General features: G+C 35.9%; 1 protein-coding gene across 3 annotated transcripts in view; it reads right to left on the reverse strand.

Annotated features, from left to right (window-relative positions):
- rxrab (retinoid x receptor, alpha b) overlaps window positions 1-17,254 on the reverse strand; it is an 82,204-nt gene that overhangs the window by 53,537 nt on the left and 11,413 nt on the right. For all 3 annotated transcript variants that reach the window (XM_067405605.1, XM_067405603.1, XM_067405606.1), the window contains one exon: window positions 8,573-8,704. In XM_067405605.1, the coding sequence (XP_067261706.1) occupies window positions 8,573-8,704 (132 nt within the window). The remainder of the gene's footprint in view (window positions 1-8,572; window positions 8,705-17,254) is intronic.

A 17,254-nucleotide genomic window follows, 5' to 3' on the forward strand; every position in this document is an offset into this window, starting at 1 on the left:
TCAGGGCATGGGAAGCTGGTCCCTGAAACTGAAATGTTATCAGTTTCCACTACAAGACTAGAGTGAATGAGACAATCAGATAAGCGTCTCTGTAGCTCAGAGAGAAAGCTCGCTCTCTATAAGCCACCTGTGAGATTAAGCCAGTGCTATCTGACACACTCGGCTACATGTGTTTGCACAGAGATGGACAGATATGAACTGCTGGTACAGCGAGAACTGTTCACAGCGTCCAGGGGCCAGTGAAAGAGCACATGCATTAGTCTAAATGACACAGTGAACACACAATGGCAACATGTCTGAATAGATCACAGACCTGACATGCTTTGAATTCATTGCTTTAAGGATTGATTTATTAATGAATGATTGATTTAAATATGGCCTACTATGATTTATTGAACTTTTTTATAAGATAAGATTCATAGAGTAATAAGTCAAAAAGAGTAATTCCTAAAGTGTGATATGTCTAGAGGGCATATTTGGAAATATTTTAAATTTGCTTCGTTAAAGGGTTAGTTCACCCAAAAATAAAAATTCTGTCATTAATTACTCACCCTCATGTCGTTCCACACTTGTAAGACCTGCGTTCATCTTCAGAACACAAATTAAGATTTTTTTGATAAAATCCGATGACTCAGTGAGGCCTCCATTGACAGCAAGATAATTTACACTTTCAAAGCCCAGAAAGCTACTAAAGACATATTTAAAACAGTTCATGTGACTACAGTGGTTCAACCTTAATGTTATGAAGTTACGAGAATACTTTTTGTGCCCCCAAAAAAACAAAATAATGTCTTTATTCAACAATATCTAGTGATGGGCGATTTCAAAACACTGCTTCATGAAGCTTCGAAGCATTATGAATCTTTTGTTTCGAATCAGTGGTTTGGAGCGTGTATGAAACTGCCAAAGTCACGTGATTTCAGTAAACGAGGCTTCGTTACGTCATAAGTGTTTCGAAATGTTTCAAAATTTCAATGATTCATGTGACTTTGGCAGTTTGATACACACTCCGAACCACTGATTCGAAACAAAAGATTCGTAAAGCTTCAGATTTTATCAATTTGTGTTCTGAAGATGAACGAAGGTCTTACAGGTTTGGAAGGACTGAGGGTGAATAATTAATATTAATATTTAGTGTTATTAATTTTAATATTAAAATTAATATTTTTGGGTGAACTAACCCTTTAAATAAAATAGAAAAATTATTAAAATGACTAATCGTGATTAATTTTTTTTTTTTTTTTTCAGTTTGTTTTTAAATAAAGAAAACTTTATATGTGTGACAGGGTTAAAACCATTAAAAAAACCCAAAAACATTTCACTACTTGAAATAAATAAATAAATATATATATTTATTTAATTTTTATTAAATAAATATATTTTTATATTTATATAAATATATTTATAAAATTTATTTTATAAATAAATATATATATATATATATATATATATATAGATATATAAAAACTTAAAGGCAAGGCAACATTTCTCATTTTCATTCATTTTAAGTTGACATACTAAAATAACTAAAAATAAATAAACAAAAACTAAACTAAAATTAAAATGAAAACAACAAAATATATAAAAATGAAAACAAGATCTAATCCAAAATACTATATTAGTGATACTGTCACTGTGAAAAATTAAATTACATTAAATTATTACAATTTATTTCTCTCTATAGAAGCCTGAAATGTAATTAACTCTAAGTATTTGCAATATAGTGATGCTTGGCGTATAAAACATCATTAAGTAGACAAACGAATGAATAGAAACACATAAAGTCTATTTTAATAGTAAGAAAATCAATTCCATCAGCAACAAAGAAAAGATTCATGTGTGCTGATCTGATGTGTGCTGAACATTATAAGCTTCTCCTTCCAATGCCGGACAATAAACCATCATCTCTACAGACCTCTTTATTCTCTCTTTCTGCTTTAAATCGGGACAGTAGACATTTTGTCATTCTCTCTCAGTGTATCCCTGCAGTAAGATTGCAGGCTGCCCCACTTTTAGGTTGCAAAAACACAAAGATGCACACACACATTCTTGCACAATCACCGGTGGGACTGGATGGCTGGCCTGGTGCCCTGAGAACTAGAACTTATACTGTGCGTCTGCCAATCTGAGCCCAACAAGCTGTTTTGCATGTGCATGTGCATTTAATTTCTTTCTCACAGACCATCAATGTCCTGCAAAAAGGCCAATATAAACCTCAGTCACTAAAAAGCCTTTGTCACATTGCTCTTGTTAAAAGATCAAGAGTAACTATTCCCAGATTCTCAAAGCAAAAAGAATTTAAAATGAAAAATGATATTGTTTTTGATACAGATGAGTAATTTGTGTTAATTTTCGCTATCTCTTCCTTTTGACTGAAGTAAAAAAAAAAAAAAAAAAAAAAACCTGATAGGTGCAGTTTAACAGTGGGACGTCAGAAATGAGATAATATTTCATTGTGACTGTGCCAGAGAGATAAAGAGCTCAGCGAGAACTCAGGAGCTGATTAAAGCTGATACAGCTCCAGGACTGATAGCTTCCCTCCAGCTTCTGTGTTGTTAGCTGCTCCTCTGAATGCCATGTGCACACCATATCCGGTGAGTCAAAATTATGGAATTAGAATGGATATTTAGATTTGCACTAAACTGTTGCTTTTGAGCAGGCTGATGTGTTGTTGTTGTTTTTTGTGGGTTTTTTTTTTTGAACAAAATAAACACTTTTATGATTTATAACTGAAACTGAATTGAATTTTTTCTTATTGTCTTTATATGTATATTTTTTTACATCATTTATTTTTGCTACTTTTTATGGAAGCCCGTTTCCTCCACAAAAAAAAAAAAAAAAAAAGAAAAAAAAAAGATGAATTGCGACTTTATATCTCAGAATTCTGACTTTATAACTCGCAATTGTGAGATATAAACTCATCGCAATTCATCTTTTTTTTTTTAGTGCCTTTTTTTTTTTTTTTTTTTTTTGTGGATTTTTTTTTTTTTTTTGGTGGCGGAAACGGGCTTCCATAACTTTTCAAATGCATTTTATGTATGTTTTTTTTTTCTTGTCTTTCAATCACTTTCAATCGTTAAATAGAAAATCCCCTTTAGAAAACTGAATTATTATATATCGTCGCTGTCGGGCAGAAACCTCTCCATATTTCGTCTTTTTTTCATAAATATTAAAAAGAGCTTGTGACTAAACTTTCTATCTCCATTGGATCCTCAAACTGTCTGTAAAACCTCATGGACCGTTTCTGCTTATTTGGTTAATAAAGAACTAGTTATTTGAATAAATATAGCCTTTCCTTTAATAGGCTAATGTTTTATGTATTTGAGGAGGGGAGAGGAGTGTCTTAGTCTAGCATTTGTCGTCGAGTCATTGCCAATACTCCCTTAAATAGCCTGTGTGAAGCAGTTAATCTTTAATAACATAAGATTTTCTCCAAATGACATAAAGGCTGAGTGTCCACATAGCTACAGTAGACTTTATAACCCATAAGTTGATGAAAACGTAACGCAATGCACTTACTACCTCAGATGATGGACAAAGCACGCATGTCCTAAATTCTCAGAAATTCACTGATCAAAAGCCTTGTAACTCCATTTGAGCTTGGTTTTGGTAAAATGTTAATAATATAATGAACTGTTCAAGTGTCTGACCATATTTTTGGAGATATGAGGTTTCCACATGACAGCAACAATATTTACAATCATGATGATCTAAAGTGAGAGTGAAATCAACATAAAACATTTAAATATCTATTGTGTGAAAATGACGTACTGTAAGACATCTGTGCTCAAATTATGACTGTCACTTAGGCAAGGCTATTATCGTTAACTAAAATTAAAGGCGCTCTAAGCGATGTCACATGTTTTTAGGCCAAAACATTTTTTGTCACATACAGCAAACATCTCCTCACTATCTGCTAGCTGCCTGTCCCCTGAACACACTGTAAAAAAACATGGTCTCTGTAGTCGCCACAAGCTCCAAAAATGGCAACAAAAACTACCTGGTGCAGCCTGGACCACGAAACATAATAAAAACGCTCCAGCCAATAACCGACAAGAATGATTTTAAATGCGCGTTCATGACTGTTTCATGAAGCACGGAGGGGAGGGGGAGGAGGAGGAGGGAGGGTCAAGCTAGCCTCTGTTTTGTTTGACAACACTTTGAACGTCAACAGGAAGTTACTCCGCCCAGGAACGCTTAGAGCACCTTTAAACATTAACAGAAATATTATAAAATACTTTCAACTAGTTGCCAAGGCAACATTTATCATTTAGATAATTTAAGTACTAAAATAACTAAAACTAAAACGGTTTTAAAAAATAATTAAAATGACAAAAAACACAACAAAATTACTAAAACTTTAGTTTAGATTTAGATTTTTAGTTTAGATTTTTCTTTTGGAAATCAAGGGCATGTGAGTGAGCCCTGCCCACCCTCCCACCACTGAAAGTGAGTTTTTGGATTCGGGACGGGAGAAGTGTTGTCATTTTGGAGAAGTTCCCAACCAACCTCCCTCTACCACCACCTCTCCAAAATACCACTGAGACTGTTTTATTTTTTGTTTTTTTACATTTTTTGTGTCTCAGTGGCATGGTTACACAGCTGGACTGCTGGAAGTCATCTCCTCCTGGGCTTGGGGAGCCCGTGGCTCCGCCTCCAGCCTCTGTGTGCTCCATTCCACCTTGACCCGCGCCCTGACTCCTACGCCTGCGCTCCTTCCACCCTCGATGTCAGCAGTGTCCATCGGGCATTTGGCCTCGCCAGTCTCCCTCGGTGCCTGGGTCGAACATCGCTCCACCTTCGCCATGGCCCTCCACCCCCGTTCCTCAGGCTGCACCTCTGTCCTCGGTCGCTTTAGCTCAACCTTGCTTCCACCTCGGAGGGTTGTCGCTGCAGCTCCGTCACAGTCGCGGCACTTCATCGACTCTCCAGTGGGCTCCACCTCCTACGTCGCCATCACTGTCCATCCTTTCGCCATCTCCTTGTCTGCCTCCAGAGCCCCCACCCTTCTTCCCTCATCTTTTCTGTCTTGGCCCGAGGTTCCGCCATCCAGGAGGTGGCATACTGTCACAGTTTTCCTTTGTTTGGACTTAGTATTCATTTTGCACCATCTATCTGTCATCATGGACACTAATGTGATTCGTTCAGGTGTGTGTCGTTAATCATCCTCATTTACCTGTGTATTTAAGTTCCCTTGTTTCAGTTCAGTGTGGTCTGGTCTCATTTATGTTATGTTTGTGTTTGCTTGTCTTCCTCTGTTTGGAATTACCTGTGGATACTATTAAAGACTCTCTTGGATCTTCATCTTCTTTGTTGTGTGTGTTAATACAGCCAGACCGTGACACCATGATGTCTGTATTTTCACATACTGTGACATAATAAAGAAGCGCGAGTGTTTCAAGAAATTTCATTTTCTAAATGTTCACAAGGACAAAAGTGCCCATAGCTGAAGAAACACCCAATTATAGAAATCATCCCTGTGTTTAACTGTTTTCATTTTCAATTTCATGTCAGCTCAACAATCAAGTTATGTTCTTTTTTTTTCAGTAAATCTCAAATTCCAGCAAAATATTTAGTTTTCCTTCACAGGCATCTGTCACTTTAATCATCCAACACATTACACATGTGATGTAGCTCAGCCCGCTGTGGCACCTCAGTCTGCTTTATGGAGACAACTGCCTCGATCATCAGGAAGAAATTAGCCGAGAACTAAGCAACACAATCTTATTGGCTGCCGGGCCCGTCCGCTCCATTTGAGGTCAGCCCAGACATTCCAATGGATAATCTTTTCCATCCCTCCACTCTCTTGTCTTTCTCTCTCTTACACTCTCTCTGTTTTCCTCAAAGTGCAACTAGCACAAGGCTGGCTTTGTGTAGTCTCTTCACTAGCGTTTTCTTACTCAGTCAGTGTGTTTTAAGTGAACCGTATTTAGCTGAAATACATATCTGCCTTCATTCCCATTTTTCACTGTACCTTCCAGTAAAGTTATTTTCTATAGCAAGCTAGTAATATGAAGCCTCTGAATTAGGGCCATCACCACATCACAAAGCTTCTGGAGAGTAGCTGAGCTATGTTTGCTTCTGGAGCTTCGCCCACTTTTCCCAGCATCCCATTCTTTGTTCTGCTCGATCTCTCTGAACTTGCAACAAAAGGCTATAATTATGGTGGGCACAAACTAGAGAGAAAGAGCGATATTATAGCATTCTCTCACACTTCAAATATGCCCGCTCGCTAGGAGTTACAGGAACCCATTTTGATTTATGCCAGCTGTGGAAATGACAGCTGCTGTGAACTTCTGGATGGTCGTTTTGATGCAACCCACATATCTCATGCATTCTGAACCACAATATTTACATAAGTCCTCATGTTTGATGCCTGAGATACGCATCCTTGCCTAAACATACTGCCGAGTGATCGTGCTGAAGACTAGCTATAATGCGCTACATATAAACTTGTAACATTTTATAATACATTTCCATTTGATAACATTAGTTAACGACTAAACTAACAATGAAAAATATAGATCTAAAGCATTTATTAACCTTAGCTGACGATAAATAATACATTATTAAATGTTTATAATATATATATTAAACTTTTATAATTTAATGATGATAATAACACAATAATATCTGAGATTTAATGGATCTGAGCTAACATGAACTAATAATGAACAGTGGTATTTTTAGGTAACACTTTATTTTACTGTCCTTGTTACATCTACATGTACGTAAATTATGCATAATTACAATAAACTAACTGTAAACCAAACTCTGTAGCACTTTATTTTACAGTCCTGTTCTGCATTTGCATACTTAATTTTACAGTACATGTACTTAGAGTGTACTTACAGTGTACTTACCCAAGAAAGTACTGGTAACTATGGGTTAAGGCTAGGTTCAGGGTTATAACCAATGTTCCCTCTAATTGTTTTTTCTCACTGAGCAAAACTTTTCTCTGTTGAGGGCACATTTTGGCCACCTGGGCAAAAACATAATTTATATCAGACCTGTACAATGAACGTAAACGCAAAAAAAAAAAAAAAAAAAAAAAAAAAAGGTTTTATCACGCAACTGTAACATTTAACTTTAATGTGCCGTTTCTATTTTATTCGACCCTTGATGTAACTTAGTGATTTATTAAATAATATTTTTGAAAACAAGCAGTTCAGTCACTAAATTAAGCACATTTTAGGTTACTTGAGATTTTTCACATTACTGTATTAACTGTACCAGTCTTTACCAAGAAATTCTATTAAAAAATAATTTCTGTCCTCCTGCAGGAAAGTGAAATTCTTTATAATAATATAATTATTGAGCAGTTACAATGATGGTTTGGGACATCCATAACGTGTTTTTGTACAGTCAATTATTAACAACAAACCATCAAAATTACATGTTTATTGCTTATGAATTTCCCAGATTTTAGGGAGGTTAAGATTTTTCTTGGCAAGGAGCCCTAAACAATCCCCTTGTGAGATCAATTTTTTTATTAGGCTTACATTATAATATAATAAAATATAATATTTAAGTAATTAAACTGATATACAGTATTATATCAGTTTAAATGCTTCCATTTGGTTTAATATATTATATAGTGAAAACAAACTGAAGCATTTAAACAGATCTGATAGCTAAATATTTTTAATAAAAGTGAACGCCAACTCTTTTATAGTTATCTAAACATCCCTGGCAATTATTTTTTCTGCGTGGCCGCAGCTTAGAGGGAACATTGGTTATAACTAGGTTATAACCCTGAAACAACCCCTAAACCTAACCTCAACCTATAGTAACCTTATATTACCAGTACTTTCTTGGGTAAGTACACTGTAAGTACATGTAATATAAAATTAAGCATAACTTCAAACTCCTAACCCAACCCTATAGTAAGTATATGTGGTTAATTAATATTACTCTAATTGTATAATTACACTGTAACAACCTAACATTAACTAATGTTAACAAAGATTCATAAATACTTTAACAAATGTAATGCCCATTGTTAGTTAATATTAGTTAAGGCAGTAACTAATGTTAACGAATGGGATCTTATTGTAAAGTGTAACCAATTAACTTGAAACTTGAAAAATAAAATCTCTGAAATTGACAATTGACTTTGAATAAGCAACAAGCCTGGGGAAAAACAAGCATGTACGCTAGCTGAAAACCAACTGAAAACAAAGAGACCTACAACATGTGAATACCAGGAATAAGACCGGTGAAACATGTCCATTAATGTAGAGGCCAGGGGAGACGCTCATTATATGGGCTTTGTTGTAACATGTTTGAAGCAGAAACTATTTCTCATGAGTGAAACTGTATCTTGAGTTCTGCTAGGGAATGATAGGACAAGACATCCTACACTTGGAATGAAGACTGATTTTGCCCTACAGCGTTGGATCGCTGACATTATGCATGGATGATCCAGCACTGTAGGGCAAAATCAGTTCAATGCAACTGTGCTAACACAAACCAGATGGCTTTCAGCTGAATTAAAATACTGATCTGATGTGTCTATGTGGCAAGCACAGGTGCTCTAATGTGTTGGTGCATGTGAAAGTGTATTTTATACCTGTAGATATCCTGCGCTGTTGTAGCGGGTACGCACCCGTGAAGCCGGAGCAGCCATTGGGCGAACTGCCAGCGTCGCCCGGCCAGCTCCGCAAACACGGCGGCGCTACTGAGCAGGGGTTTTTCAGGAGCCCTGTGTGTGTGAGACACAAGAGAAGTGGGTGAGAGTCACTCACTTCCTATTCAATCAGGTGAGGATTTCAGACCAATATGTGAAAGTACACACTACACTTTACTCAAAAATGTTATGGATGAATCTCACAGTCTTCAAAAAATTATACATAAGCTTGTATGACAGTATAGAGGAAAATGTAATAGTAGCTCAAATGTTGCTCTAAGGGCGTAATGTAATAGAGTTTATGTAGGTATCAGTCATTGTCTCAATGTGTCTCCTATAAAATTATTTTAGAGAAATACATTTAGAAACATAAAATAAAATAGAATTAAAGTACACAGCTTTTATTAAGCTTATACATACAGCTTATATTAACTGATGTGAAAGTTTGAGCTCACATTGACTTTTAATCTGAACACAGTTAGTGACATTACTGAGATCTCTTATGAAGCATGTGAGATAATGTCACGTGTTGGTGTAATAAGGTGCACGAAGAAAGAGTAAAGAAACAAAAACAGTCTTTAATGTTAAGTCCATAAAGGGAACACGCAGGAGATAGCAGGAGTAACGTAACCACATTAACATTGACATTGACATAAACAATACAAGAGAAAGAAAGTGAGGAAATATAAATATAAAGCAGGAAGACAGGACATAACAGAGCATAACCGTTACAGATAAATAGGGAAAGATACATTTCCATTTGCTGTCCACTTAATCTTGTTGTTATGGAGAAAATTTGCATACAGAAAAATTGTCTGTATAGTGTATAGAAGCCTATTTCTGCCTGGGAGAAAAAAATAAAAATAAATGGACTATTTTTCATTCATAATTAGAACTTTATGTCTCATAGTTGCAGTTTTATTTCTTATTTTAAACTTTATCTCACAATATTAACAATTATTTTTTAAAGTGATAGTTTAATCATAAATCATACTCGTACTCATGTCCCACATGTCGTTATAAATCTACAGTATGCTTCCGTTCATCTTCGAAACACAAATCTCTCATATATTCAAATATTTTCATTTGTATTTCAAAGAAGTTTTATGGGTTTGTAACTAAGAACATTGAAAACTGTAAAAAAAAAAAAAACTGTGTTTTTTTTTTTCATTTTTGGGTGAATGGGCTTCCATACTTGTACGTACTTGAAACATCTGTAATTAATGAGTGTCCTTTTCTACATGTTACAAACATTTCAACAATTGTGTAGTGTCAATTATGTAGTGTCATGTAAAACCAGAAGTCATTTTTGATGAGAAAGACCCATGCAAGAGTATTTGTGACTGAATGTGTGTGGCCCATGCTACATTTCTCTAATTGATATGGAAATAACTTGACCTCCAGATGTTTTATTTGTTCGCTAGTAAAATTGCAAGTGCCTCATTTTCATCTGTCTCTGAATATGAACTTTCAGACCACCCAATAATCTGACTCACTATGACCTTGAGCAACAAAGGACACCTAGTCTCACACACACACAAACACAGGCTAAAGGCAAAATTTGCAGGCTCACTTTATGAGACCCGGGATATTTGCTCCTTTCAAAGCCCTCATTTACGAGACCTTGATGAGAGGCCATGCCACGCAGAGCAGATTCCTTTTTTCAAGGTTTCCATCTCATCTCTAAGACAATCAAGCTCAAGGTCAAAGATCAAACCTGCAATTCAATTCATCATGAACGTCATAAAAATTTCTCTCTCAAGGGTTCTTGATTAGCTCTTTAGAAAGGGGCTTGAAGGATGGACCTCAGTACAGGCAGAAGTTGTTTCCTTGACCATGTGATCATTAGAGAACCTTCAAGTCTTATTTGTAGCCTTGAAAGCTGCATTAGAGATGTATAGAGATCAAGGGGTTTCAGTTTAATACCTCCTTAACTTCTTGTGATTGATTAGAGTGTGTGATTTGATGACAGCCTTTACAATGAGTTCTGGAGACTAAGAAGTTATGCCAAAGATCAATGCAATGATTTGACTGTCAGAATTATGAAGATCTGCCGCATATGCTGTTATTCACATTGAGGTAATCAAAAATGTAGACAACACCAGGTTTTGCTGTGTCATATCCTGTCAGTAAATGGGAATGAGAATAACTGCTTTGGCATTGCTGTTGAAATAGTCAAGATAGTATGCAGGAACAAAAGGTCTGATCCATAACCTTTCATGAGACACTGCCAGGAAGAGACATGGAGATGTTAGGATGGAAGGAGAGAAAGCAGTCTAAACTAAGAAAGCCTTTTAAAATAGCTGCCGAATTCCAGCCTTCCTCCTTATAGCTGCACGCATAAACATAGACACAATCTTTACAAGACAGTCAGGAAAAGCAGACCCATAAGAAAATGGGTCAATGACATATAGGCTACTAGTGTCCACAAAACACATGTGCCAACAAATGTATTCATGTTGGTTTTGAAAAGTTTAAATTTAATGACTTTAAAACTGTCATGTGGTGTAACCATCAGGTAAAACCTAATAACATACTTTCCAAACAGCTTGAATACATTTGACTGTGCACATCTTAATTATATATAAACATACAGTATATATATAATGAGGGTCTGCATTGGTCCTCTCTATGATATAATTTCCTGTTATGTTTTTTCATAGATGAGGTGTATTCAAGTCACTGAATGTTTGAATTGCATTTTTAATGTATTTTAAACAAATTAATGGATCATCATGTCATTGACCCAAATTGCAAATGAGATGTCTTTAATATCTTAGTTGTTTCTCCTAGACAACAATGAGATGAAATGGAGAGTAAATGGAGACAGTCTCCTGATCTCCTTCAGAGTTTCAGAACGAAACTTAGATGCTCAGATTTGCGTTTGATATCAAGTCTACAATCAAAAAGTCAGAGACTTTAATATGACCTCAATTGCTTCTCATCAAATCCTTTCAAGACTGAGGTATCATCATTCATTTTTATAGATTTATACTCTTGCACTGATCAGTTGACACATTTTCAACAACAACAACAACAAAAAAAATCTCAGATAATTATTTTGAAATGATTAATAGCATTAATTAATGGAGTTTTGTAATAAGTATGTTTTTTCTTAGTGCAAAGGATGACAGTTTTGAAGTAGTACATGAGTTATGAAGAAAAATATTTAAAAAACAGCTAAAAAGAAGAGAGAGAGAACATAACTTCAAGGTCTTGCATTCAATGATAAAGCACAAAGAATATAATGGAAGTGAAGGATAAGGACATCAAACAAACACAGTCTCACTGCATCTCTTCTGAATTGCAATGGGTTACTCAGCTGCTTTTAAGACTTTGATACAAAAAAATAAAATGTAGAACATATTCTGCATGTTTATTATTTATATACATTTTATAAGTTATATACATATTATTTGTTATTTTCAAGAGAAGGTCAAGCTGATGAGTCATGATGTCATGGAGACTAGAGCTTCTGATAAAAACACATAGCCAATTTCACCTTCAAATTGTTATAATTAATTATTATACAAAAATATTATTGCAATCAAATGCTCTCTAGAATGAGAATGGAATCTAATACCACCTGCAATAGATTAGCAAATCATGGTTCAAGATTGTGATGTCTCTAAAGGCTATTGGCAATTAAAATAAGGGACAAGTCCTTTGATATGTGCTTGTAAAGTGATTTCATGGGAAGGATTATGGGAAGTCTGGAAATATTGTTTTTAAACCTTTCCAATTTAGAGTTATTGGTCATAAGAAATTCCCTAAAAACTCAATCACTCAAATCCAATTATCAGAGAGGAAATGGAAAAGAAGGGAGAGAAAGTAAAAGAAGGTGAATGAGAGAAGAGCATTCAGGGAAATGGCAAAAACACCTAACTTATTGAAATCTACTTCAATATTTCATCAGCCCATTTTTTTTCTATTATTTTTTTTCTATTTCCTATGGAAGGAACAGCATGGAGTGTTTATGGCTGTCGGAGTGTCCTGTCCATTAATCTCTCTGTAGATACACCAATCTGCCTCTCAACAGTGGTTTAATAAAAGTATGTGGAAAAATACTACAGAGAGGCTTTTAATAATTGACGTCATCAACACAGAACAACACATCCAATCTCTTAGATTTAAACATCTGACCGCTTGCACATGTTAATATTGATGTTGTTTTTCTGTTTTTCTACAGGATGTGCCATCCTCCTGTGATTTTTTTTTTTTTTTTTTCCCCAGTCTGTCTGCTTCACCAGTGATGTGTAAAATATGAGATCCATATATCCCTGGTGTATGACATGAGGGCCTGCAAGTTAAGTTCATTTGGAAAGAATGTTGGCTATACCAAGAATAAATTTCAGGAAATATTTGGCTCACTTGCAATCATAATATTAATTATGTAGTGGGGAAGAATTATTTAAGGCAATTTGGAATACTGGAAGCATCCAAAGGATTAAAAGGGAGAGGTTTTGGAAACCACAGTTTGGAAATAACCGGTGGAGTTCCTTAGAAGATATTATAATTATTTATATGAAATAGAGGTGTATTTTTATATAGATCATCAGAGCAGATCTGACAGGGAGAATGAAGGAAAGTGAGTGTTGAAGCTGTTCAGCTCTGCCGGTTCATTCATACCAAATTCAATTGCTCAAAGATTTCCCGTTTAAAGCTCAGAGACTTTAAATTTGACACGGAATGAAAATTCACCATATATATTTTGTAAATGCATGTTATAGATCTTAATGTAAATGATTCTTCTATGTATGGGGGCTTATATGTTTTATCAAAATGTCATAACTAAATCTTTCAGTGAAAAAAATGAATTCTCTCTGTTGACCTACTCAGGCTTTATTCCGCAATGATCACATCTCAAAATTCAATCAACAACCAATGTATAGAACCAAGTCCCCACCCAACTTTTTTTTTCTTTTTCGATATTTCATTAAAATGGGATGTATGTCACGATACAGAAAAAAAGAACTGTCACTACTTCCTTTTCATCTTGACTTAAATGAAGTTCCAAACATAGGTTCGGGAGGAGCCTAATCATTTAGTTCTGTCAATCATCATTATGAGCGTATATAAGCAGCAGTCAATTCTTCCGGCATCCCTCCGCTTCTCCATCTCCTCCTCTACTTCTTTCATTCTTCCTGTATGTAGTACTATATTGGTGGGTGGGGGGGTTGATCTCAGAACTCAAGCCGATCCTCAGGAAGCCAAGTTCGTTTACCATTTACTAACTCATGAATGGAGTTTTCAGTTTCAATTTTGTCGCAGTTACAGTTACCTCTAATCTCCTGTAATATAGTCATTTATAAACATGCAAGCCCTATTTATGTTATAGCAAATGGCTATTTGACAAGTGTTGTGCGTTAATTAGCATGCATTTACGCGTGTTCTCATCTCAGGAGCCGATTAGAGCTGTGTCTCCAGCAGGTAAATAGCCCCTCTTCCAGGCACACACACACACAGACGCATCGCCCTGACATCCTGTTCCTCGCCTCCTCATTGTTCTCTTATGACTTCCTGCTGTACCAAATCACACACTCACCAATGTAAACAACCCTGAGAGAAAATAACGGCAACGGGGGGAAAAAAAGTGTAATAAGAAGACAGTAAACACTTCATGTCCTGTCCTGTAGTTACATCACTCGGAAAGCGTTAACAAGAAAAATACAGCGTAAAGAATGATAGAATATCATATCATTCCATCAACATTATGTCATGATACTGTATCACATTACAAAACAATTAAGTCAGACGTGTCTGATGGCTTGGAAAATCATCTGACCGGATGAGGGCAAAGGGTGAAAGGTTCATTCGTTCCTAAACATTCTTTAAAGTGCAACTCCAGTGCAACTTCACCCCAGAGACATCTAAATCAGTCTGGAAGGAAACATACATGCATAAAGGAGCAGAACAAAACGTATAGCACAATTCAGTCTTATCTTTCACGCCCAAGGAAAAAGAAAAACCTATATGCAATCTACAATGAAGTCATGCACAAAACATACTCCAACCATAATATAAGTTGTTATTTAAGAGCAAGGACAAGGAGGACAAAGTGTCACTTATGCTAAAAACACAATGAAATAAAAAAAGCGATGACATGATTTCATTTGAAAGACGCAATGCTGTAGGGACAACCATGTTGGAAATCACACTCTAAAAACAGATTGCACTGAATGCATAATGTAAAAATGTCTTTAATGACCTACTGGAAAAAAGATGGACAGATCGCACCCAGTGCCCTTCAGGATCTGTTTTAATGAGTTTACTTGGGCTGACTAATTAATTAGGCAAACCAGAAAGTGTTTAGATTGAATGTGAATTTTGGATGTTCTCAAGGCATCAAAGCTGGAATGAGATCTGTGGATGGTTGCATCAACTGCTTAGACTAGTCTTTCTTGCTTACAAGTTAGTCATCTAATTTTTTTCTTCAAGACTTGTCATAATACAAAGATAGATTGGTCTAATTTAAATCCGAAAAGTAAGACTTTTATCCCTTGGTTAACTGCTAGTTAATCTGACCAGTTCTTAAGACACAGTCTTAAAACAGATTCTATGGCCCTGTTTACACCTGGTATTAATGGTGCCATCGATCGTTTTTTTACAAGATGTAATATACATCTAAGGTGTCCCCTGAATCTGTCTGTGAAGTTTCAGCTCAAAATTCCCCATAGATTTTTTTAAATTAATTTTTGTAACTGCCTATTTTGGGGCATAATTAAGAAATGCGCCGTTTCAGGCTGCGGCCCCTTTAATTGCTCGCGCTCTCCGCCCCCTCCCGAGCTCTCGACTCTATCATTGCATAAACAAAGTTCACACAGCTAATATAAGCCTCAAAATAAATCTTTGCAAAGTGTTCGTCATGCATGCTGCATGCATACATCAGATTATGTGAGTATTGTATTTATTTGGATGTTTACATTTGATTCTGAATGAATTTGAGGCTATGCTCCATGGCTAATGGCTAATGCTACACTGTTGGAGAGATTTATAAAGAATGAAGATGTGTTTATGAATTATACAGACTGCAAGTGTTTAATAATGAAAATAACGACGGCTCTTGTCTCCGTGCATACAGTAAGAAACGATGTTAACTTTAACCACATTTAACAGTACATTAGCAATATGCTAACGAAACATTTAGAAAGAAAGTTTACAAATATCACTAAAAATATCATGTAATCATGGATCATGTCAGTTATTTTCAGGTATTTTTCGCAATTGTTCTTGCTTGCTTACCTAGTCTGATGATTCAGCTGTGCACAAATACAGATGTTAATACTGGCTGCCCTTGTGTAATGCCTTGATCATAAGCTGGCATATGCAAATATTGGGGGTATACATATTAATGATTCCGACTGTTGCGTAACAGTCGGTGTTATGTTGAGATTCACCTGTTCTTCGGAGGTCTTTTAAACAAATGAGATTTATATAAGAAGGAGGAAACAATGGAGTTTGAGACTCACTGCATGTCATTCCCATGTACTTAACTCTTGTTATTCAACTAGCCAAGGTAAATAAAATTTTTAATTCTAGGGCACATTTAAGATGCATTTTGGTCAGTAGGATCAAAAGTGGATGATGCCAAACACAGGTTTAAAAGGGGTCTAATGTGTTTTGAGTTTGTCTACTTTCAACTACTTCCAGAGGTATTCAAAAACATTAGACCGGATTGCTTCCGTAGTGTAGACACTCATGTAGTCAAATGCATTTGATCATCCACAACAGACCGCCTACTCTCTGCCTACTGACTTAATGTGTAAACATTATTGGAAGTGCGCTAGACAGATGGGATTTAAACTTCGTCAACTAAAGACCCAAGTTTGGTTTGACACAATGTTCTCTTACCATTCCTGATTTCATCCATTAGGTTGAAGAAAAGCCCACACATTTACCCACCCATAGACCCTCCCCTCAAAGAAATCAGAACGGAAGTAGTCGAAAGTGAACAAAAGAGACAGATTAAAACACCAGGTGTGAACGGGAATTTGTCCCCCTTGTCTATTTGTGATCTGATCAAACAAAACACATCTTAATACCAGGTGTAAACAGGGCCTCACTTTACAGGCCCGTGGTCAGTTATCCACCAACAGTTTTCTTCCAGTGAAAGAGTGTCAGCCTTAGGGAGAACACATAGTACATACAAATAAACATGTACACACACATTGCACATACATGACAAGATGTTGTATGTCAAAGCCATTTAAAGGGAAGTGACAGCTACAGCAGCCATTGTAGGGAATACAGTACAGTGGAAGTGCTTTACTCAATACTGTCATGCTAATGTGCTTAGTGGAGGAAAAATACATTGTTTTCCTCTTTGTAAATGGTTATGCAAAAGCCGTTGGAACAATCTAGCCACATGAGTCATGACTCAATTAAGTTATTAGATACAAAATGGAGCTGGCACATTTACACAATCAACATTTGGTGCAATTACTAGTGCAGCACAGAAGTGGCTAGAAATAGTACCGCTGACACAAGTTCAGGGCTGGTGTAATGACTCATTCTCCAGTGTTCTTTGACAGTTTATAGTTTAATGAAAACTTATGAAAGCATGTTGCATCAGGGAATGTTAAAAAGAACAAACAAAAAAGTCCTCTCTTTGGTCCTTTATATGTG

This window comes from Chanodichthys erythropterus, chromosome 13 (genome assembly GCF_024489055.1).
Source record: "Chanodichthys erythropterus isolate Z2021 chromosome 13, ASM2448905v1, whole genome shotgun sequence".
Classification (NCBI taxonomy): Eukaryota; Metazoa; Chordata; class Actinopteri; order Cypriniformes; family Xenocyprididae; genus Chanodichthys; species Chanodichthys erythropterus.